Here is a 22,295-nt window from a genome sequence, read left to right as displayed (position 1 = left end):
CAGAATGTGGCTCATAGTGCAAATGTACAGGATTGACGCAAGAATAGAAAATCTGCTTGTTTCCCCTCACCCCTGTTTCAGATCAGGAGAGTTGCTCTGACAATAATGCTGGCTGTACTCACGAATGCATTCAAGGGCCCTTTGGAGCTCAGTGTACATGTCCAGTCGGATACTATCTTGCTAATGACTCCAAGACCTGTGAAGATATTAATGAATGTGACCCTCCAGGCTTTTGCAGTCAGCGTTGTTACAACGAAAGAGGGTCTTCGAGGTGTTACTGTGATGAAGGATACATTTTAGAAGCCAATGGAAGGACTTGTAAAGCTGCAGGTGAGGAATACTGATATAAAATCCAAAACAGTGGCTGGGGATTTAGGTACACTCCACAGCATCATGTACACAGACATTTTGATAATGCTACAAACCCCCTGTTTTACAAGAGGTTATAAAAATAGTCATTTTAAATAATTCCTGGCATATAACCCCGGATATTAAAACTGTTAGCTGTGAGGCTAGCTAGTAATTATCGTCCTTTTCAATATGCTTGAAATGGATTGTTCTGCGTTTCTAATGTTGGGATTGTGAAAGTACATTTTGGAGGAAGGTGTTCAGTGGGTGTGCAGATGCTCAGCACCTCTCAGGTTTTGACCTGTTGAGTAAAATTTGCCTCTGGGCAGATTGCAAGGTCTATGAACTACTTAAGTCCCAGCCTTACATAAGACTTAAATATTGCTTTGGGCTGGCCTTCTGTCACCCACTAGCCATCATTCTCCATTGTCTTGTAGTCTCTTCATGGCACTCCAGAAGTACAAAGGAGCCACAAACGCAGTGGATCTGGTCACCAGAGTATTCCCCTGTGATGAGGGAATCCCCAGATGGTGGAGCAGCTCTGCACCACACTCCTTGCAGACTGTGTGGTTAGAGAAGGGGCATGGCAGTGGCACTTAGGCAATTACTGCCTGCTGGAGCGATGGGTCTTTGACATCATGGGCAGCTGTATGTTAGAATGGCTCTGAAGATGCCCTGACTTATGCTGGGGGCCAGCCGGTCCTAGTGTGGCCCTAGAAAAGTGGCTACTTTAAGGCTACCTTTGACCCTCCACCTTCATTCTTGTACCAAACATAGCTTGGCTGAAACAAATAACTGGGATCATTGGGTGGTACTCCTCAACACACACTATAGACAAAATATACATCGTGTATTCAATATCTACATTATAGGTCATGCAGGTAACATTGTTTATCGTGCAGGTTGACCAACGGCTCCCATTTTCAGTTGCTTATAACGTTTGCCAAATTTTTAGCTGTTCTGGCTGAAATATTCCTTACGAGATGTCTACCTCAGTCTTTTTTTTTTTTTTGAAAGTTTCAACAGAAATGATTTAGATGCTTTCAAGAAAAAAATTAGGGAAAATTTCATTATTTTGCCCGTATTAAAAATGTAAACAGCTTGTTTTATTAAGAAACTGTAGCACCTCCATACTTTGGTGTGAGAAAAACCCACTCCAATTTGGCCAAATTATAAATTTTAGTGGTTCATTTTCCTCCCCTAGAAAAACATTCTGAATGGTTTTTGGGGTTACTATTGCATAGCTTATTTGTTTGCATTCATTTCTTTTCTTTTGCAGAGTCTGGGAATCTTCTCTTACTAGTGGCAAGCCGTAACCAAATTGTTGTAGACAACATCACCTCTCAGGCACACAGCATTTATTCTCTGATTCGAGATGGGAGGAATATAGTAGCTATTGATTTTGATTCAGTCACTGGTCGCATCTATTGGTCTGACACCACACAAGATAAGATTTGGAGTGCTTATCAAAATGGCACAGACCGAAAAATAGTAAGTCTCTTGGGGAATGTTGTCTTTTATTTCTTTTCATTATGTAAAGGATGAGAGTATATACTATACCTTCCATTAACAAAGATGGAAGATGCAGTGTTTGTCCCGGGTTTATAGAGATACCAGGTGGGTGAGGTAATATCTTTTATTCAGCCAACTTCTGTTGGTGAAATAGACAAGCTTTCGAGCTATGCAGAGCTCTTTTTCAGGTCTGGGAAAGGTACTCAGGGCATGTCTACACTTAAAACTCTGCATCGGCACAGCTGCTGTGCTTAAGGGCTTGTCTGCACTGGCTTGTCTACAGCGCTGCAACTTTCTCGCTCAGGGGTGTGAACTCTTCCGCCCCCACCCCACCCCCCGAGCGCTGGAAGTTTCAGCGCTGTAAAGTGCCAGTTTAGACAGTGAACCAGCGCTGGGAGCCACGCTGCTCATGGAGGTGATTTTTTTATAGTGCATCTGAAGAAGTGGGTTTTTTACCCACGAAAGCTTATGCCCAAATAAATCTGTTAGTCTTTAAGGTGGCACCAGACTCCTTGTTGTTTCTGTGTAAGCTTGACAAGCTTGTCTCTCTCACCAACAGAAGTTGGTCCAATAAAAGATATTACTTCACCCACCTTGTCTCTCTAAAGATGTAAGAGGCAGCTCTCCGTGTATTGTAATGAAAAGGAAGGTAACTTAAAGAAAGTGAAGTGGTTCACGATTTGCAGGAAGTAAGTTTAAAATTCCATAGATGATAAAGCACTTTTACGTATAACATTTTGAAAGAGAAGCTAAAGTTGTTAGGAAACACACAGACACACGCACACACTACAGATAGTCTTGCACGTATTAAGGCTATGCTGACATTATTCCAACCCTTTCTTGGTGCCAGATTGTAAACCCTTCTTACTGCTAGTGGGCCATTACTCACCCAAGTAGTCCTATAGACGTCAATAGGACTACTCAGGTAATTGCTCACCAATGGGAGCATGGGGTTCATAGACTGGCCCTTATTTTGTATAAGAAATCTAAAGGGTAAAGGTTACTTGTGTCCTCTTTTCTACAGCTTTTTAAAAAATGTTACCAATATTGAATTATAATTATTTAATGCTAACTAACTCTTTGATGTTTTTTTAACAGGTGTTTGACAGTGGTGTTACCGTGACTGAAAGTATAGGGGTAGACTGGGTAGGTCGCAATCTTTACTGGACAGACTTTGTTCTGGAAACAATTGAAGTCTCTAGAATGGATGGGAGCCACAGGACTGTGCTGATTAGTGAAAATATAACAAACCCAAGGGGACTAGTGTTAGATCCCAGAATTAAGTAAGATTTTTTTTTTGTTTTTAAAAAATAAAGTATTTTATAATGATTTCAATGGTAAAATTATTTTAATTTGTACCCAAAGTGCAATATTTAAGAAGTAACCAACTTTGTCATAATTGTAAATAACAATTAGGGTTTGGATTCTAGGAAATTTCAAGTTTACTAAACTAAGTTTGTTCACAAGTCTCAGTTACAGCAAACACTTAAGCTTATTCAAACCACAGTATAATTCAGCCATTTGTTAACTGTCTTTCACCTTAATTACCATCTTTGTTATCTTGAAACAGACGTTATAACACTTACTTGTATGAAGTCTTGTTGTAGCTGTGTTGGTCCCAGGATATGGGAGAGACAAGATGGGCAAGATAACACCTTTTATTGGATCAACTTCTGTGGTCTCTCTCACCAACAGAAGTCGGTCCAATAAAAGATATTGCCTCACCCATCTTGTCTCTCTAATAACACTTATTTCTCAGATAAGAGCTTATGCTTTATAATGTTAATATGTTGTGGTTATTCAGCGTTGCATCACATAGCTACTTACCATCTAATGTGTCATGCCTGTATAGCAAAGAGCTGGTTCTGTTGCACGCTGAAAACATTTACACTACGTTCATTTGGGAGAGCTGCTGGTAACTCATTAAGTGCTTTCCCATCTGAAGATGTGACAAAACAGTCAGTGCTGAATATTAGTGGCAGATGAATTTCTCCCCCACTATTTGTGTACTGCTGCTGACTGTACTGAATAGTGGAAGGTAAACTGACAAACTCCTGCGTCCATATACTGTTTTATTAGCAGAGCGTTGGCAATCTACTGTGCTCTCTAACAGCTTGAGCTCTGAACTATGCTGTCAATCATGCTGAGCTGCTCAGTTACAATAATATGGTAGCTGTATAGGGGACACACCATGAAAGACACAAATATCTATTTTATTAAGTTGGCATTAAGCAGTTCAGGAGTTGGAATGTAAACCATTTTATCTAAGAGTTGAAAAATAATCACATGATTATAAAATAACTTCCAGTTAGAATTACCAATTGTGTATTAAAGCTATAGCAGAAAACATGTTTAAAAATGTTTTATTATAAAAAAGTTATGGCTACACTTCTTTTGAAAAAGAAGTATCCTAATCCACTAATCCTATATTGATTTCAGTAGTGTTTATTGAGTAGTATATTTCGTAAGTGTCATTTTATTTTTGTCTAAAAGACTTTCTCTGAAATTTCTCAATATCCAAATAATTTTTCTCGATCAGTAATCACACATTATTTTTTACAGTGCTCATGTGATGTTCTGGACAGATTGGGGCCAAAATCCTCGAATTGAAAAAGCTAGCATGGATGGCACAATGCGAACAGTTATCATTAGTGATAAAATCTACTGGCCCAATGGACTTTCCATTGATTACCCAAATAAACTGCTTTACTTTGCTGATGCCTACCTTGATTATATTGATTTTTGTGATTACAATGGAAACCACAGGCGACAGGTGGTAGCAAGTGACTTGGTAAGACAATAGTAATGAAAAAAACTGTTTCCCATGGTTCTAAGGTTCTTTTATGGCCCCCCTTACAGATGGGAACTAAGAGATTAAGTGAGTTGCCAAAGGTCATATAGCAGATCAGGAAATTGAAATTGGGGTCCTGAGTCCAGGCTAGTGACCTAAACACTTCCTCTCATCTGCCTCTGTTTAATAGCATGAAGTCTAAGGGCCCTATCCTCCATTGCTACTAAACTCAGTGCATTGGATGAGCTGAATATGTTATGTAAAGGTTTGAACAACATAAGGGACATTCTCACCAACAATGAGACTGCCACAGTATGCTTTGTGCTACTGCTCTGTGTTGCTAATACTCACTATTGAGAGGAGCAGATGAGGAAACCATGCCCCCACCTATGGTCCTGGTATGAGTTCCAGTGTGGTGGCAGCTAATATCTGCTACTATACTTCAGGTCATCATTGGTAGCTCGCATCTCCCTCTCCTCATGGTTCACATTGTTACTTGCAGCACAACTTTGCCCATGGCTGCCTATCCACACGTTATACCACCTATTTAGTTACAAGCAGGATTCAGTACTTTTATGTAGTCTGAACAGGTTTATCAGCTAATGCTATTAGAAACGTAGAAGTATGTGAGGATTAATGTATGGAATTCCTCTTAATGCTAATAAGAATTACATTCACAAATCTTTCCATATTAAAACAGGAATCTGTCCCTTTATATGGGATAGAAAATATGAACTAAATCTGTAATATGTGATATGCATATGTAATACATAATATAAGATCTATTTGGAGTGGACATAACTAAAGTTAACTGTCCATTTTGTGTGGTTTAGTTTATTAAGTGGATAAAAGGTGTGTGTCTCAGAGTGAGTGTGTGTATGTAGGGGGAACAAACCGGTCCGTGTTCTTTTTTCAGTTATAGTCTTGGTAACAGTTGCCATAATTGTGGATTGCATAAACATGAGTTCTCTGTACTGCAGAATGAAGGATGTGTTAAATCCTCAGCTACTATAAATAGGCATAACTCAGTTTAAATCAATGAAGCTACTTGGATTTACAACAATTGAAGCTCTGGCCCTACTTTTCTATGGCAGGACAAACCAGTTCTTGTTAAATTGGACCACTATAATCCTCAGCCCTCTTTTTTAACCCAAACCTAATTTTCCCCAGATTTGGATAAGCGACCCTCTACAACAGGCCAGTAAGCAACAGGGGATTTCAAAGGTACAAAGGGCACCCAACTCCCATTGACTTTTCCACTCATGCCTTTGAAAATCTGCACCCCCCCCCCCCTTTATTTAATAGGCTCCTCTGTTTTACCCTTACAACATCTGACAGTTCTATTGATCTTCCAGGCTATGCACCTTATATTTTACAATGACAGACATAGTTTATTTACCAAGTGCTTTTTCATTTAAAAACTTCTTTTTTTTCCAGAAAAGCAATTAGCACCTATCATCAGGTGACAGAGAAGAGGGTAAATCATTTGTATTCCTATGGAAGGATCTGTGTGGGTGACAACTGTTATGTTCTCCACCGTGCTTAGCTCTGCTGTTATTTCAGTGCAAGTGCCGGATAATAATACCAATGGAACTAAATTGGTAAATATTCTTGCTTTTAGGTATTACGGCATCCACATGCTCTGACTGTCTTTGAAGATTTTGTGTATTGGAGTGACCGATACACTAATCGAGTCATTCGGGCCAACAAGTGGCATGGAGGAAACCAAACAATTATGATTTATAACATTCACCAGCCTTTGGGAATTGTTGCAGTCCATCCTGTTAAACAACCTGGTGGTAAGTCACACAAAGCAACTTTGACAACACAAAAGCAAAATCTGCTATATGCATATTCATAAGCACTATTGGAATCATTCATGCCAACAAAGGGCATGGCTTAAAATAAGATGACATTGCTAATGGTATTCCCTGGCTGTTGGGGGTTGATCCAGTCCATCCATCCTGGTGGTCAGTTAAACAAAGTAATCTTGCCAATACAAACTCTAAACAGGCAAAATGTGTAGTAAGGAATTGGTATCTGGAGTTTCTCTGTTATCTATTTTTATCTTATTTATTTCTTTATTTTAAGACAACTGACACCTTAGAATGCATTTGACTTAGTAAAACGTCTCTGGTTGGAATAGGTGGGTGAATTGCTTGCACACAATTATGTCACTTTTTTAGATGAGATCTCTTGCTGGCTTGCTTCTTAAACACTTTTACTTTGATTCATAGTGAAAAGGAAAGGGAAAAGAATGGTGCTATTCCATGGTGTGCCCACATCTTGAATACTATGTGCAGCTCTTGTCATCCCATCTCAAAAAAGATATATTAGAATTAGAAAAAGTACAGAGAAGAGAAACAGAAACTATTGGGGGTCTGGAATAGTTTCCATACCGGGAGAGAGTAAAAAGACTGGGACTGTTCATCTTAGAAAAGAGATGACTAAGGGACAATATGGTAGATGTCAATAAAATCATGAATGATATAGAGAAAGTGAATAGGGAAGTGTTATTTATCCCTTCATGTAACACAAGAAGCAGGGGTCACCAAATGAACTGAATAAGCAGCAGGTTTAGAACAAACATAAGGAAGTACTTCTTCACACAACGCATAGTCAACTTGTGGAACTCATTGCTGGAGGTATGTTATGAAGGCCAAAAGTATAACTTTGTTCAAAAAATAATTAAGTAAGTTTGTGGAGGTTATGTCCTTCAATGGCTATGTGCCAAGATGGTCAGGGATGCAATCCTGTGCTCTGGGTGTCCCTAAGTCTCTGACTGCCAGAAGCTGAGACTGGGTGATAAAGTATGGATCTCTCGTTAATTGCCCTATTCTGTTCATTCCCCTGAAGCATCTGGCATTGGCCACTGTCAGAAGACAGAATACTGAGGTAGATGGACTATTGGCCTAACCCAATATGGTTGTTCTTATGTTCTTATATTAATCTACTGTATTATTCTTCTCTATCTTGAGTTCTGGTTTTATGCTGCTGTCTTACTGCTGTTTTGTTAATCTCTTTAATTTTCAGAGGTTTTAAATTAGAAATGATGACATTTTATCCTTGAGTTTCTAGGCCTCTCAGAGTAGCTAGATTAGCCTCCTGCTAATTGTTAGGGGTAGCTTCAAAACATGATTTCACTATGTAAAGATCACTCTTCATGAGAACTCCTCTTTAGTGGCAAGTGTGTGGGATTAAACAAAGCAATCTAACTTGGAAATGCAATAAGTAGATCTGTGGTGATCAGAGAGACCATGTTCTCTCTGTAATTTGCATTTTAAAAATTTAGTCTGGGATTTTCAAAGAGATCCATGGAGTTAGGCAATCAACTCCCACTAAAATTGAATGGGATTTGAGCACTGCTTTTAAAATCCCAGCCTTGAGAATTAATTTAAAACCCCCTACATTTGCCATTAATGATAAGGTTAGCATGATCATGGACTGGGAATTCTGAAGCCCTTGCCATGCAGGGACATCAGACATTGCAGATGGACTCCAATGTTCTGCATTATACAAATGAAATGAAATGGGTGTTATGTCAACAGCACTGTTGTTTTAACAAACGGCGTGGGAAGGTTATTCAGTGTTACAGTGTCTTAGTGCGTTCCTGGTTCCAGAAAATGTAGTCCCTGCATTTAAAGAAATACAAGTAAAGTAATGTAGTGGACGCAGTCTAACAGTTTTAACTTTTATAGGATTAGGACCTAAATAGACATTGGCTCAGAGTGTATGCATACAGAACTTCATGACCTATTGTATATTTACCAGTGCTTTCTTTTTAATCTCAGGTATCAATTCTTGTGCATCATCTTCCTGTAGCCACCTGTGCTTGCTTTCTTCATCAGGGCCACGGTTTTATTCTTGTGCCTGCCCTTCAGGATGGACACTTTCTCCTGATAATGTGAACTGCATGAGAGGTAAGACCATAATAGCCAGAGATGCAAAAAAAATAAAACAAGCAAAGAAAAAAAACTTTTAGATCATTGTCCATTCCTCTGCCAGGGCAGGATGTACCACACAAAATGGTGGACTGCTATTTGTGGAAAATGTATCCTACATAGTTTTAGGCAGTTCGCATGGAATGTACTTTTTCTTGAAGACTTGGGGCCAAATTTTTGCAAGAGCTCTGGGCCAGATTTTCAAATGCTCAGCACTCACAATCTCTGGGGGCAGATTTTTGAAAGCACTCAGCTCCCATTTAGGCACCTACAAAGGAGCCAGATATTTTAAAAAACATTCAGCACATTGGGTGTTTTTGACAGAAATACTAGTGAAAAGAGTTAATTTTTAGTAAATATTAGAGAATATTAACAGAACGTTGAACTTTTTTTTAACTATTCAGACTAGACACCTCATTCTAAGACTTGTAGTAATCCAATCAGAGAACCAAAGGAATATCATGCTGTATGTATTATGTTGTATGTAATACATGTTATATATATTAGTGTGTAACTAATAATGCCTAATTGCCGAGGTTGGCAAGAGATGAATTAGGGAGAACAACCGAAACTGTTGCAACATGCACTCTACTGTTCCTTGGCTAAAAATTCTGAGTATGAAGTTCAGGACCTCTAGAGGCACAAACTAGTATTACAAATACACGTGATATGGGATAATCAAAACTAACCTACCCAACTCGAATTTCAGATATAAGATAATTACACTGATTTGCCCTGGACCAATCTGCAGACCAAGGATTGTTTGCAGAAGTCATTCAGCAAAGTAATTTTCTAAAAATTCAAGAAAATCATAAATTGCTTGGAGGGAATTCATGACCAGAAAAAGAGACTAAATTAGTCAAAGAAAGCATTTGCTGTGAATTGTTCACTTAGCTCTGGAGATGTGCAAAGTCCTTTGGTGTGTTTCTCAAGGGGAAGCTCCAGAGCACGTGAAATTTAGGGTGGAAATGCTTCTGGGTTAAGCAGAGAGTGGGGTTCTCTGACTAATTCAGCAGACACCTCCTAACTCTCTGAGTTTTCAAGGGAAAATCAATGGTGCTTCTCCCCCCACCCCAAAATAGATTCTTAAGCAGTGTATTCTTCAAAGAGCCATATCAATTTCCCCTTACTATAAGAAACAATAAACTAAATAAAGTGTTTTAAGTGTATGTGCACCACACATTTGTTTTTACAATCTGGAGAGAAGGGCGCTACTCATGGAAGTATTCACTATACTCTAGAGTAAGAGGGTGTAGGGATGGGCTTAGAGAGAGTACCATGAAAGAGATAGATTACACCTGTGGTCAAGCAAGCATGCACATGAGAAATGTTATGCACGTTTGCAAGTGTTTGCAGGATCTTTTATGCCACTGTATCTAGCCAACGGGTCAAAATATTTGGAAAGTCTTGTTCTTTCTTCCTAGACCATAAACCAGGGCATACTGTGACACTTCCTAAATCCATTTATTTACCATTGTGACCTTTTTCTAAATTCCATAGCTGTGCAATACATAGAATTGTGCAACAAAAAGGGATCTGTAGAAATTTCTGTATGAGTGAAGAAACTGAATACAACTTCAGACAATTTTAATCTGTGTAGGCTTCTTTATTCTGTTTAGTTAAAATTGCTATTATACATTGAAAAAACAGCATATAGAACACAGCAGATTTTATGTATGCATTAGATTTACTACAGGTCAGAACTTATCAGCAAAGGGTATTATACAACACTGCTGATTCTTTTCATGGTGAACGATTTTAATTATCGCTAATGATTACAAAAGAATAGGCATTTGCCATTCTTCTTCAGAGATTTATTATGATTGTAATCCTTGCTGACATTGTTTAGTTTAGCTTGCCAGCACAAACTTTCAGCAGAAAGATTAAACTGACTTACGCACATTTTGGCTGCATAGTGGTCTTTCCAACAGAGTGATATTGGGGAACTCTGCATAGGTAATTGGCATATCTAATATTACTAACCTTATGTTGATGGAAAAGTGTTAATTCCCAGATTGCACATTTTCTTGCTTTATAAAATGGCTTTGGTAATTTTGATCTCAAGGTTAGGTTTTGTAGTAATTCTATTTTTAAAACTTTGTGTGACATGAGTGTTAGTGATGTTACCATTTTCCTCGGTGAGTCTAAAAAAAAAATGTAGTCGTAACACTGAAATGTAAAATATTATGCTAACAAAGTAAATTTAGTGTCTCAAACATTTAATTGAAATGGAATAAGACATTAATTTTATATAAAATACAACTTAATTATGTAAATGTATATTAAAAGTAATAGCTATATGAAGGATATATTTTATGGACCTGATTCAGCTTCACTGATTTTATGCTCATGTGACTCCATGAGCTACAATGAAGTTACTCCAGAGCACAGAATCAGGCTTTACATATTCATAGTTGTGAATTAATAAAAAAAAAAAACCCAACCAAACTCCTTGCTTTTAATATTCCATGGGTATGTAATGAACTTATAAGTAGGTTATTGGGTATAATATAAATGTGCATCTCAGGCACTTCCCATGTGACCTCCTTTTAGGCTAGGTCGACACTTAACATCTGTGTAAGGGCCAGCATGTAGCTGTGCTTAATGAGGAACCTCCCTGGCAGGGAATTGTGACTCTGAGGCCTTGTTTGCCCTGGGGTATTTTTGCACGAGTGCAGCTGCACACAAACCCTGCTGTAAATGCACTGCAGCTCTAAACCAATGCAAAAAATTCCCAGGGTAAACAACCCCTTAGAGCAAGGGTTCTCAAACTTCATCGCACTGTCACCCCCTTCTGACAACAAAAATTACTACATGACCTCAGGAGGGGGGACCGAAGCCTGAGCCCACCTGAGCCTTGCCACCCCGAGGTGGGGGCAAAGCCCAAGCCCAAGGGCTTCAGCCCCAGGCAGGGGGCCTGTAACCTGAGTCCCCTGCAGCCCAGGGCTGAAGCCCTCAAACTTCAGCCCTGGCCCTGGGCAGTGGGACTCGGGCTTCAGCCCTGGGCCCCAGCATGTCTAAGCCAGCCCTGGTGACTCCATTAAAATAGGGACACAACCCACCTTAGGGTCCCGACCCACAGTTTGAGAACCGCTGCCTTAGAGTGTCACAATTCCTTCCCTGGTTCCACTGTGCTCCCGGAGGTGACGTAAGTTACTGCTGCCCTTCACATGGTGCAGTTTACTTTTCCACTAGTACTGGCTCAGCTGTGCGAGCTGATGCATTGCTCTCACTCCTCACCACTCTCTACTCATTCCCTGCCTATTTGTTCATGGCGATTGGCAAGGGCCTCGAGCAGCAGTCCCGCTGAACCTGCTCTTTCCCATGTTCCCAGACGGATGAGAAGGATGGCAGAGATTATGTGTTGGCTCATGCCCTCTTACTCGCCTCTGCACCTGCATTAGGGCAAGTGACAATCTTACCCTTTATTATTTGTTCAATTAATAGAATTGAATGATTAATGACTAAAGCTGGCTTTGCTTATCAGAGCAATAATTTTTCAAGTTTTCTTTGTTATGGTCTTATATTAATTCAGCAAAGCACTTTGGCTTATCTTTAAACTACTGATCTAATTACTTCAATGGAACTTAAGCACATGCTTAAAATCAAGCATATGCTTAAGGGTCTTTCAGTAGTGCCTAGATGACTTAGGAGCACACATTTTATTGAATTTCAGTGGGGCTTGTGCTCCTAAATCACTTAGGCATATTGAAAATACTGCATATAGGTATTTTACTGAATTAGACCTATATTATAGTATCTTGCAAACAATTACACTTGAGTAACTTTACTCATGTGACTAGTTTCACTAACTTCAGTGGTAGCTGCTAAGTTCTCAGCCCTTTTGAAAACCAGGTCATTGATTTCAGGGCTTAAATGTCATTTTAGGGTTATAACTAATACTCATTTTTGAAAAGCTTACTGTATGTGCTCACAAATTCTGGCACAAAGTTAGCAAACACCATCCCATAGCATCTCATTTCCTTTACTGACTGAACTATATAGGAATATAATTCCGATTGCTGTTATGTTGTTTTCACAGTTGAACATCCCTTCCTTATTGCTGTAAGAGATAATATCATTTATGGGATTTCTCTTAACCCTGCGGAGAAGAGCAATGATGCCATGGTTCCAATAGCAGGTGTCCAGAATGGTGTTGATGTTGACTTTGACGATTCGGAACAGATGATCTATTGGGTTGAAAATCCAGTAAGTTAATACTTATGTATGAAATGTGCACTAAAGGGACAACACCCACTTAAAAATGATACTTCTGTCTAATTTTTTAACATACTAATATTATAGATAATATTTACATTACAATAACTCAAAGAAATGAAAGAAAATATTTCTTTATAGTTTTTCCATTTTGTTTATTAGTCAGTTTCTTGGTTTCTTCTGTATATTCAGTTAGGGGTCAATCCTACAAACACAGGAGTAATTTTACCTATGGGATTACTCATTAGAGTAAAGTTATTCATGTGTGTGAATGTTTCAAGGGTTGGGCCTATAGCTTGTCAGTACAGAAAAATATGTAAAAAAAGGCGGGGGTGAATGTGATTTCAACAATTTGCAGGGGGCTCTGGGGAGGTATAATACTCTGAAACTAGTTTTACCTGATTTTGAAAAACTGACTACATTTGAAGTTGATGGTGCCCCTTTAATGACTGCTCCTGCTGAGCTAATAAAAGGGCTTGTTCTCTAAGGTCAACATAAAATATTTCCCAGCTTTTGCAGTGTGGAAGCTTATTTAAAAGTCTGTGGAAGCCACTGAAATGGACTTAGCAAGGAGTGTGCTGATTCAGCAGCAAGCAAGTTAGGCCAGGGAAACTCCTTTTTTAATTTCTTGCTCTGCTAAGTCCAGGAGAAGTGTGGTGTCAACCAAGTAGTTCTCATGAGTTGTGCTGTACAGCAGGTTATTCATGTCAGCTTCTTACCTTCCATCCATGTAGGGATTTCCTTAAACTTCGCCCTGCAAGTGAAAGTGGTGAAAATTTCTTCTTTCATTATTTTTTGCCTTGGTTTTTTTGCAGGTTTCTTCAAAAATAAAAAAAAAAACGTGTTTTGGAGGAAAGAAACTAAAAATAGGGCTAGTAATGCAAGTTTCCCCTGTAGATATGTATTTAATTCTGTAATTAATTTGATTCAGCTATGTATATGTCCCCATTTTTTTTAATGAACTTTCAAGCAATCAAGTTTTACTAGCAAAAATAGTAGCAAAAGGTGATTTTCAAAGTTTCATGAGCAAGTATTCATGGAAATCAAAGCCCTGATTCTGCAAAGATTATTTTGCTTGTTTAAACACATACATCAGTGTTTGCAGGATCAGAACCTCATTTTAAATTTACATGCTCATGTTTCTGTGGCAGAAGTACTTTAATTCGGTCAGGGAACAGAAAAAATACTGTGTGATTTATCTGCCGAATCACACGTAAGCTACACAGCTGGAATGTCTAATGTTCACAATGAAGGCATTAAATAAAATAAAAATCAAATAGATGTTAATCAAATAAATTCCAATAGGGCTTGATCCTGCAAGGTGCTGCACACCCTGGTTCCAATGCAACAAAGCCCATAAGCATGTACTTAACTTTAAGCATCTGAGTAGTCTCTTTGACATTAATGGAACTACTCATGTGCTTACATTATGGCATATGCAGAATCCTTCAATACCTTGCAGAATCAAGCCCATAATAAATATGAGAAAGTAGTTATCGCCTCACAGATATTCTGGGAGGAAAAAAGTGGCTACCTTAGTTAAATAAATAATTAATTTTGAATAATTTACTGAGCTCTAAAAAAAATAGCAGCTATTTAATAGATCCATAGATTCCAATGCCAGAAGGGACCATTGCGATCATCTAGTCTGACCTCCTTTGTAACACAGGCCATAGAACTTCCCTTAAATAATTCATAGAGCAGATCTTTTAGAAAAACACCTAGTTTTGGTTTAAAAATGGTCAGTGATGGAGAATCACTATGACCCTTGGTAAATTGTTTCCATGTTTAATTACTCTCATCATTATGAATTTGCACCTTATTTCCAGTCTGAATTTGTCTAGCTTCCACTTCCAGCCATTAGCTTGTGTTATACTTTTCTCTGCTAGACTGAAGAGCCCATTATTAGGTGTTTGTTCTCCATTTAGAGACTGTAATCAAGTCACCCCTTAACCTTCTCTTTGTTAAGCTAAATAGGCTGAAAGAGCTCAATCACTACAAAGTAAGTTTTCTAATACTTTAATTCTTTATGGTGAAAAAAATTGTTTTGCTGATGAATTGACAAAATATTGTTTGGTACACGTTCAGTAAACTTTGTTTGTTGCCCCTCCTTTTACGAAAGTTCATTATGCATCAAAGTTTCAAATTCTCTGTTGTTCACAAAGATCTCAGGTTTCAAACATAATGTTGGTAGTTTCACAGAGCTGTATGACCAGACCCTCTGATGTGAATTTTTCAAGCTAGGCAGTTTCCTGGGAGCATGGGGAACTAAGGGCCTCATTCTGCCGTGGCTTAGACATGTGCTTAACTTTACCCACCGTGAACCGGATCTGCAACCTGTATAGATTGTCGTAGCTGAAATAAAGTAAATGGCGCTATGACAGCTGGGCCCAGCAAAGGATATAGCCCACACTATGTATAGTTAAACATGTGTATAATTCTTGTTGGATTTGGGTCCAAGTTTGGCAGCTTGGGTCAAAAGGAAAAATATATATTTTATCAGATGCAGCAATGCATGGCAAGGTGTGGGTGTGTGTGTGCGTGTGCGCGTGCATGTGTGGGTGTGTGTTATCCTGGGTGCCTGCATGTGTGAGATACCTGTTAGTGCTCATGTATTCACAACTATTTGAGAAATGTTTGTATCCAGCACTGCACTTCTGGAAGTGTATTATTGCTTCTATAAAAAAATTGTGTTTTATCTTCAAATGTCAGAAAATTTTTAAAATTTAGTTATCCATTTTTAGGTCAAAAAAGACGTAAAATAATTTCTTTTGAAACATTCTCAGTCATCAAACAATGGATTTGTGTTTGCCCATCATCATAGTTCCTAATTGCCAAGAATTGTAAAATAAATGTATTTATTTAAACTGTTTTTTCAGTAGAGAAACAGTACTGAGTTCAAGAGTCTAATTTGATCCTAGTTGCTGTTTAAAAAAGATCATTGCCAGATCTCAGCTGGAAGCTACAGCTGAAATTTACCAAAAGTCTAATAATTCACCTGAAGGCTGCAGGCTGATGTATCAATTCACATAAGTGGCAGCTGAAATTCCAGGTGCAGCTGCAGGCTGAGTTCTGCAAATACTATATTTCATTTGGAGTCTGCAGCCCCAGCTGGGCAAAGGGACTCAGGGTGATTATGGGACTATTGCCCCAATCCAGATCCCTGACCTCCAGGTGGGCCTGCTGGGCAGTCCCCATTGCTATTGGTAGTTGCCATTGTCAGTCCTGACAGGACTGAGGCACCCAGGGTGCACATACAGAGTCTTTTGATCATGGACTCTTCTCTACAATATGCACTTCTCTCAGATCTAAATGTGTTAGCAAATTGCCTACATTTCCCTTATGTTCCTTGCTTACACCACCACTCTTTATCTGGGAATTGGTCCTGCTTTGAGCAGGGGGTTGGACTAGATGACCTTCTGGGGTCCCTTCCAACCCTGATATTCTATGATTCTATGATTCTATGATTCTTCCTTATCACTCCATTTTGGTTCTGTCCCTTGGGCTTTGCCTACGTTAGCATACTTTGTAGCTATAATTCTCCCTCCATGGCGGCAACAGTTGAGGCTGTAGTACAGACAGAGCTTAGGTAATTCCCACTTTGTTGTCCAACTCTGCTTGTAGAAAGGTTAGACGACATGGTGGAAAAATACCCGAGTCCTGCCTTCACTACAGTCTTTGCTGATGGACCTACATGGATGGAGAACTACCCGGGTCCTAATTTACTCAGGACTGGAAGACACAATGGTAAAAATGCTTGAGCCTCATCTACACTAGTACTTAAAATGCGGGTAGCAATGGTGCAAAAACACACACCCCGATTTTCCTCGTGAAGGCAAAGCTTGCAGTCTACCTGCACCCAGTTCTATTCCTTTTCCATTTTCTTCCTGACCCTTCCTGTCCTCATTTTGTGCCCCAGCTTCTGCTTGTTCGTCTACACACAACCCATCCCCCTTAATTACAATTTTTGAATAAAATAATTAAAAGTAACAAAAACAAACAAAGAATCCCCCCACCCCTCCACACCCACTCAACACACCAGCAAGGTAGGTGCAGCACAGTCACAGCATTCTCACTATCCTCTGCTTATAACCCTTGACTCCCATTCACACTACTTATTCCCTATGTGTTTACCTTCCATTCCTTAGACCAGGGGTGGCCAACCTGAGCCTGAGAAGGAGCCAGAATTTACCAATGTACATTGCCAAAGAGCCACAGTAATACGTCAGCAGCCCCCCATCAGCTCCCCCCCTCAGCGCCTCCTGCCCACCAGCAGCCCCACTGATCAGCACCTCCCCCTCCCTCCCCACACCTCCCAATCAGCTGTTTTGTGGCGTGCAGGAGGGTCTGGAGGGAGGAGTGAGGGCACGGCAGGCTCAGAAGAGGTGAGCGGGAAGGGGTGGAGTGGGGGCAGGGCCTGTGGCAGACCCAGGGGTTGAGCAGTGAGCACCCCCCGGCACACTGGAAAGTTGGCGCCTGTAGCTCCAGCCCCGGAGTTGGTGCCTCTACAAGGAGCCGCATGTTAACTTCTGAAGAGCCGCATGCCTTAGACTGTAAACACTTCATAACAGTTACCTGTCTTATTATATGTCTGTGAGGTGCCTGGGTAACTTTAGTTGGATCAGTGAATACATATATAATAAGCATCTACCAGGCTCTTGAAGACTTGTGTTTTGTTTTTTTATTAAGGTGAAGTTACAATAAAATGTTAACATATGACATTGTAGTTACTTTTTACTTATACAGCGTCTGGTTAATATTCAAAGAACCTGGCTAAAGATTATGGCTTCCTGGCTTGTGAGCCTTCCTTCTCTGAGTGTGGTAAAAAGGGTGATCGAATTTCTAAATACCTGTCCTCTTTTTGGCTCTTCTCTTGTGTACGTACTTGGGTGTGCAAGCTTTTCCACTGAAGGACAGTCCATATTTCACTATATCACAATTCCACAGGAGAAGACACATTTTTCCAAGAATGTGCAATACAAAGTCTTGCGAACAATAAAAAAGAAATTAAATTATTGTTCTGTTTAAAATGTAGATCCTTTCCTGGAGCATCAAGTAAGCAGATGAGGTAATCTATAGGAAGCCAACATTTTGTCATAGAAGTCTAGTGTTTTCAAGGTGAAAAATGAAACTAGAAAACAGTACGAAAAATAATATTCTTTAGAATCATAGAATCATAGAATCATAGAATATCAGGGTTGGAAGGGACCTCAGGAGGTCATCTAGTCCAACCCCCTGCTCAAAAGCAGGACCTATACCCAATTAAATCATCCCAGCCAGGGCTTTGTCAAGCCTGACCTTAAAAACTTCTAAGGAAGGAGATTCCACCACCTCCCTAGGCAACGCATTCCAGTGTTTCACCACCCTCCTAGTGAAAAAGTTTTTCCTAATATCCAACCTGAACCTCCCACACTGCAACTTGAGACCATTACTCCTTGTCCTGTCCTCTTCCACCACTGAGAATAGTCTAGAACCATCCTCTCTGGAACTACCTCTCAAGTAGTTGAAAGCAGCTATCAAATCCCCCCTCATTCTTCTCTTCTGCAGACTAAACAATCCCAGTTCCCTCAGCCTCTCCTCATAACTCATGTGTTCCAGACCCCTAATCATTTTTGTTGCCCTTCGCTGGACTCTCTCCAATTTATCCACATCCTTCTTGTAGTGTGGGGCCCAAAACTGGACACAGTACTCCAGATGAGGCCTCACCAATGTCGAATAGAGGGGGACGATCACGTCCCTCGATCTGCTCGCTATGCCCCTACTTATACATCCCAAAATGCCATTGGCCTTCTTGGCAACAAGGGCACACTGCTAACTCATATCCAGCTTCTCGTCCACTGTCACCCCTAGGTCCTTTTCCGCAGAACTGCTGCCTAGCCATTCGGTCCCTAGTCTGTAGCTGGGCATTGGGTTCTTCCGTCCTAAGTGCAGGACCCTGCACTTATCCTTATTGAACCTCATCAGATTTCTTTTGGCCCAATCCTCCAATTTGTCTAGGTCCCTCTGTATCCTATCCCTGCCCTCCAGCGTATCTACCACTCCTCCTAGTTTAGTATCATCCGCAAATTTGCTGAGAGTGCAATCCACACCATCCTCCAGATCATTTATGAAGATATTGAACAAAACCGGCCCCAGGACCGACCCCTGGGGCACTCCACTTGACACCGACTGCCAACTAGACATGGAGCCATTGATCACTACCCGTTGAGCCCGACAATCTAGCCAACTTTCTACCCACCTTATGGTGCATTCATCCAGCCCATACTTCCTTAACTTGCTGACAAGAATACCGTGGGAGACCGTGTCAAAAGCTTTGCTAAAGTCAAGATACAATACATCCACTGCTTTCCCTTCATCCACAGAACCAGTAATCTCATCATAGAAGGCGATTAGATTAGTCAGGCATGACCTTCCCTTGGTGAATCCATGCTGACTGTTCCTGATCACTTTCCTCTCATGTAAGTGCTTCAGGATTGATTCTTTGAGGACCTGCTCCATGATTTTTCCGGGGACTGAAGTGAGGCTGACTGGTCTTTAGTTCCCAGGATCCTCCTTCTTCCCTTTTTTAAAGATTGGCACTACATTAGCCTTTTTCCAGTCATCCGGGACTTCCCCTGTTCGCCATGAGTTTTCAAAGATAATGGCCAATGGCTCTGCAATCACAGCCGCCAGTTCCTTTAGCACTCTCGGATGCAACTCGTCCGGCCCCATGGACTTGTGCACGTCCAGTTTTTCTAAATAGTCCCTAACCACCTCTTTCTCCACAGAGGGCTGGCCATCTATTCCCCATGTTGTGATGCCCAGCATAGCAGTCTGGGAACTGACCTTGTTCGTGAAGACAGAGGCAAAAAAATCATTGAGTACATTAGCTTTTTCCACATCCTCCATCACTAGGTTGCCTCCCTCATTCATTAAGGGGCCCACACTTTCCTTGGCTTTCTTCTTGTTGCCAACATACCTGAAGAAACCCTTCTTGTTACTCTTGACATCTTTCGCTAGCTGCAGCTCCAGGTGCGATTTGGACCTCCTAATTTCATTCCTACATGCCCGAGCAATATTTTTATACTCTTTCCTGGTCATATGTCCAACCTTCCACTTCTTGTAAGCTTCTTTTTTATGCTTAAGATCCGCTAGGATTTCACCGTTAAGCCAAGCTGGTCGCCTGCCATATTTACTATTCTTTCGACACATCGGGATGGTTTGTCCCTGTAACCTCAACATGGATTCCTTGAAATACAGCCAGCTCTCCTGGACTCCTTTCCCCTTCATGTTAGTCCCCCAGGGGATCCTACCCATCCGTTCCCTGAGGGAGTCGAAGTCTGCTTTCCTGAAGTCCAGGGTCCGTATCCTGCTGCTTACCTTTCTTCCCTGTGTCAGGATCCTGAACTCAACCAACTCATGGTCACTGCCTCCCAGATTCCCATCCACTTTTGCTTCCCCTACTAATTCTTCCCGGTTTGTGAGCAGCAGGTCAAGCAAAGCTCCCCCCCCAGTTGGCTCCTCTAGCACTTGCACCAGGAAATTGTCCCCTACGCTTTCCAAAAACTTCCTGGATTGTCTATGCACCGCTGTACTTCTCTCCCAGCAGATATCAGGAAAATTAAAGTCACCCATGAGAACCAGGGCATGCGATCTAGTAGCTTCCGCGAGCTGCCGGAAGAAAGCCTCATCCACCTCATCCCCCTGGTCCGGTGGTCTATAGCAGACTCCCACCACTACATCACTCCAGTTGCTCACACTTCTAAACTTAATCCAGAGACACTCAGGTTTTTCTGCAGTTTCGTACCGGAGCTCTGAGCAGTCATACTGCTCCCTTACATACAGTGGTACTCCCCCACCTTTTCTGCCCTGCCTGTCCTTCCTGAACAGTTTATAACCATCCATGACAGTACTCCAGTCATGTGAGTTATCCCACCAAGTCTCTGTTATTCCAATCACGTCATAATTCCTTGACATCACCAGGACCTCCAGTTCTCCCAGCTTGTTTCCAAGGCTTTGTGCATTCGTATATAAGCACTTGAGATAACCTGCTGATCGCCCCTCATTCTCAGTATGAGGCAGGAGCCCTCCCCTCACAGACATTCCTGCCTGTGCTTCCTCCCGGTATCCCGCTTTCCCACTTACCTCAGGGCTTTGGTCTCCTTCCCCCGGTGAACCTAGTTTAAAGCCCTCCTCACTAGGTTAGCTAGCCTGCTCGCAAAGATGCTCTTCCCTCTCTTCGTAAGGTGGAGCCCGTCTCTGCCCAGCACTCCTCCTTCATGGAACACCATCCCATGGTCAAAGAATCCAAAGCCTTCTCTCCGACACCACCTGCATAGCCATTCGTTGACTTCCACTATTTGGCGGTCCCTACCCAGGCCTTTTCCTTCCACGGGGAGGATGGACGAGAACATCACCTGCGCCTCAAACGCCTTTATCCTTCTTCCCAGAGCCACGTAGTCTGCAGTGATCCGCTCAAGGTCATTCTTGGCAGTACCATTGGTGCCCACGTGGAGAAGCAGGAAGGGGTAGCGATCAGAGGGCTTGATGAGTCTCGGCAGTCTCTCCGTCACATCGCGAATCTTAGCCCCCGGCAAGCAGCAGACTTCTCGGTTTTCCCGGTCAGGGCGGCAGATAGATGACTCAGTCCCCTGGAGGAGAGAGTCCCCGACCACCACCACCCGCCTCCTTCTCTTGGGAGTGGTGGTCGTGGAACCCCCCACCTCAGGACAGCGCATCTCATGCCTTCCAACCAGCGGAGTCTCCTTCTGCTTTCTCCCCCCAGACGTATCATCTGGTCCACTCTCCGCAACGGTACCTGTGGAGAGAACATGAAAGCAGTTAGTTACCTGTGTCCGCGTTGCTGGAACCCGGACATTCCCCCTTCTTCTTCTGGAGGTCACATGTTGCCAAGCTTCTTCACTGGCCTCTTGGCTCCGCTGTGCAACCTGCTCTAAATCTTTAGAGCTTTGTGCCCGTAGAAGCATATCCTGACTTTTGTCCAGAAAATCCTCCGTTTCTCGTATGCAATGCAGGGTCGTTATCTGTTGCTCCAGACCTTCAATCTTCTCTTCCAGTATGGAGACCAGCTTGCACTTTGTACACACAAAGTCGCTTCTGTCCTGTGGAAGAAAGACAAACATGGCACATCCAGTGCAGGTCACAATAGCTGAACCCCTCCCTTCCATACCACCTTCTTACTATGAGCTTCCTCAGAGAAGTTGGCAAGATGTAAGCCTCACTGGGCTCACTTTCTTGTTTTTCTCTTTGCCATAGACATAGTGACTTGAGGGAGGATTATTTGTATAGCAGTACTGTGGAGATATGCCACTTGGCTTAAGGAGGTACTACTCCATTGAAGGCAGAGAAGTTATGCCTGCTTATGACAACAGTAAATTTGACCCAGTATCCACACAGTTGTAGCCTTTGGCTTAAACGGGTAGCACTCTGTTGAAGGCGGAGAAGTTATGCATCAGTGCACCTGCACAAACGTAGCACTGTACTAT

General features: G+C 41.4%; 1 protein-coding gene across 3 annotated transcripts in view; it reads left to right on the top strand.

Moving 5' to 3' along the window:
* The window catches only part of LRP2 (LDL receptor related protein 2), a 181,292-nt gene that overhangs the window by 72,574 nt on the left and 86,423 nt on the right, over nucleotides 1-22,295 (top strand). For all 3 annotated transcript variants that reach the window (XM_084643577.1, XM_084643576.1, XM_084643575.1), the window contains exons 26-32: nucleotides 82-330; nucleotides 1,628-1,839; nucleotides 2,959-3,143; nucleotides 4,423-4,651; nucleotides 6,273-6,450; nucleotides 8,443-8,571; nucleotides 12,635-12,801. In XM_084643577.1, the coding sequence (XP_084499703.1) occupies nucleotides 82-330; nucleotides 1,628-1,839; nucleotides 2,959-3,143; nucleotides 4,423-4,651; nucleotides 6,273-6,450; nucleotides 8,443-8,571; nucleotides 12,635-12,801 (1,349 nt within the window). The remainder of the gene's footprint in view (nucleotides 1-81; nucleotides 331-1,627; nucleotides 1,840-2,958; nucleotides 3,144-4,422; nucleotides 4,652-6,272; nucleotides 6,451-8,442; nucleotides 8,572-12,634; nucleotides 12,802-22,295) is intronic.

This window comes from Lepidochelys olivacea (genome assembly GCF_965140295.1).
Source record: "Lepidochelys olivacea isolate rLepOli2 genome assembly, chromosome: 11".
In the NCBI taxonomy this organism is placed as follows: Eukaryota; Metazoa; Chordata; order Testudines; family Cheloniidae; genus Lepidochelys; species Lepidochelys olivacea.
This window is presented reverse-complemented; position numbering and strand designations above follow the sequence as displayed.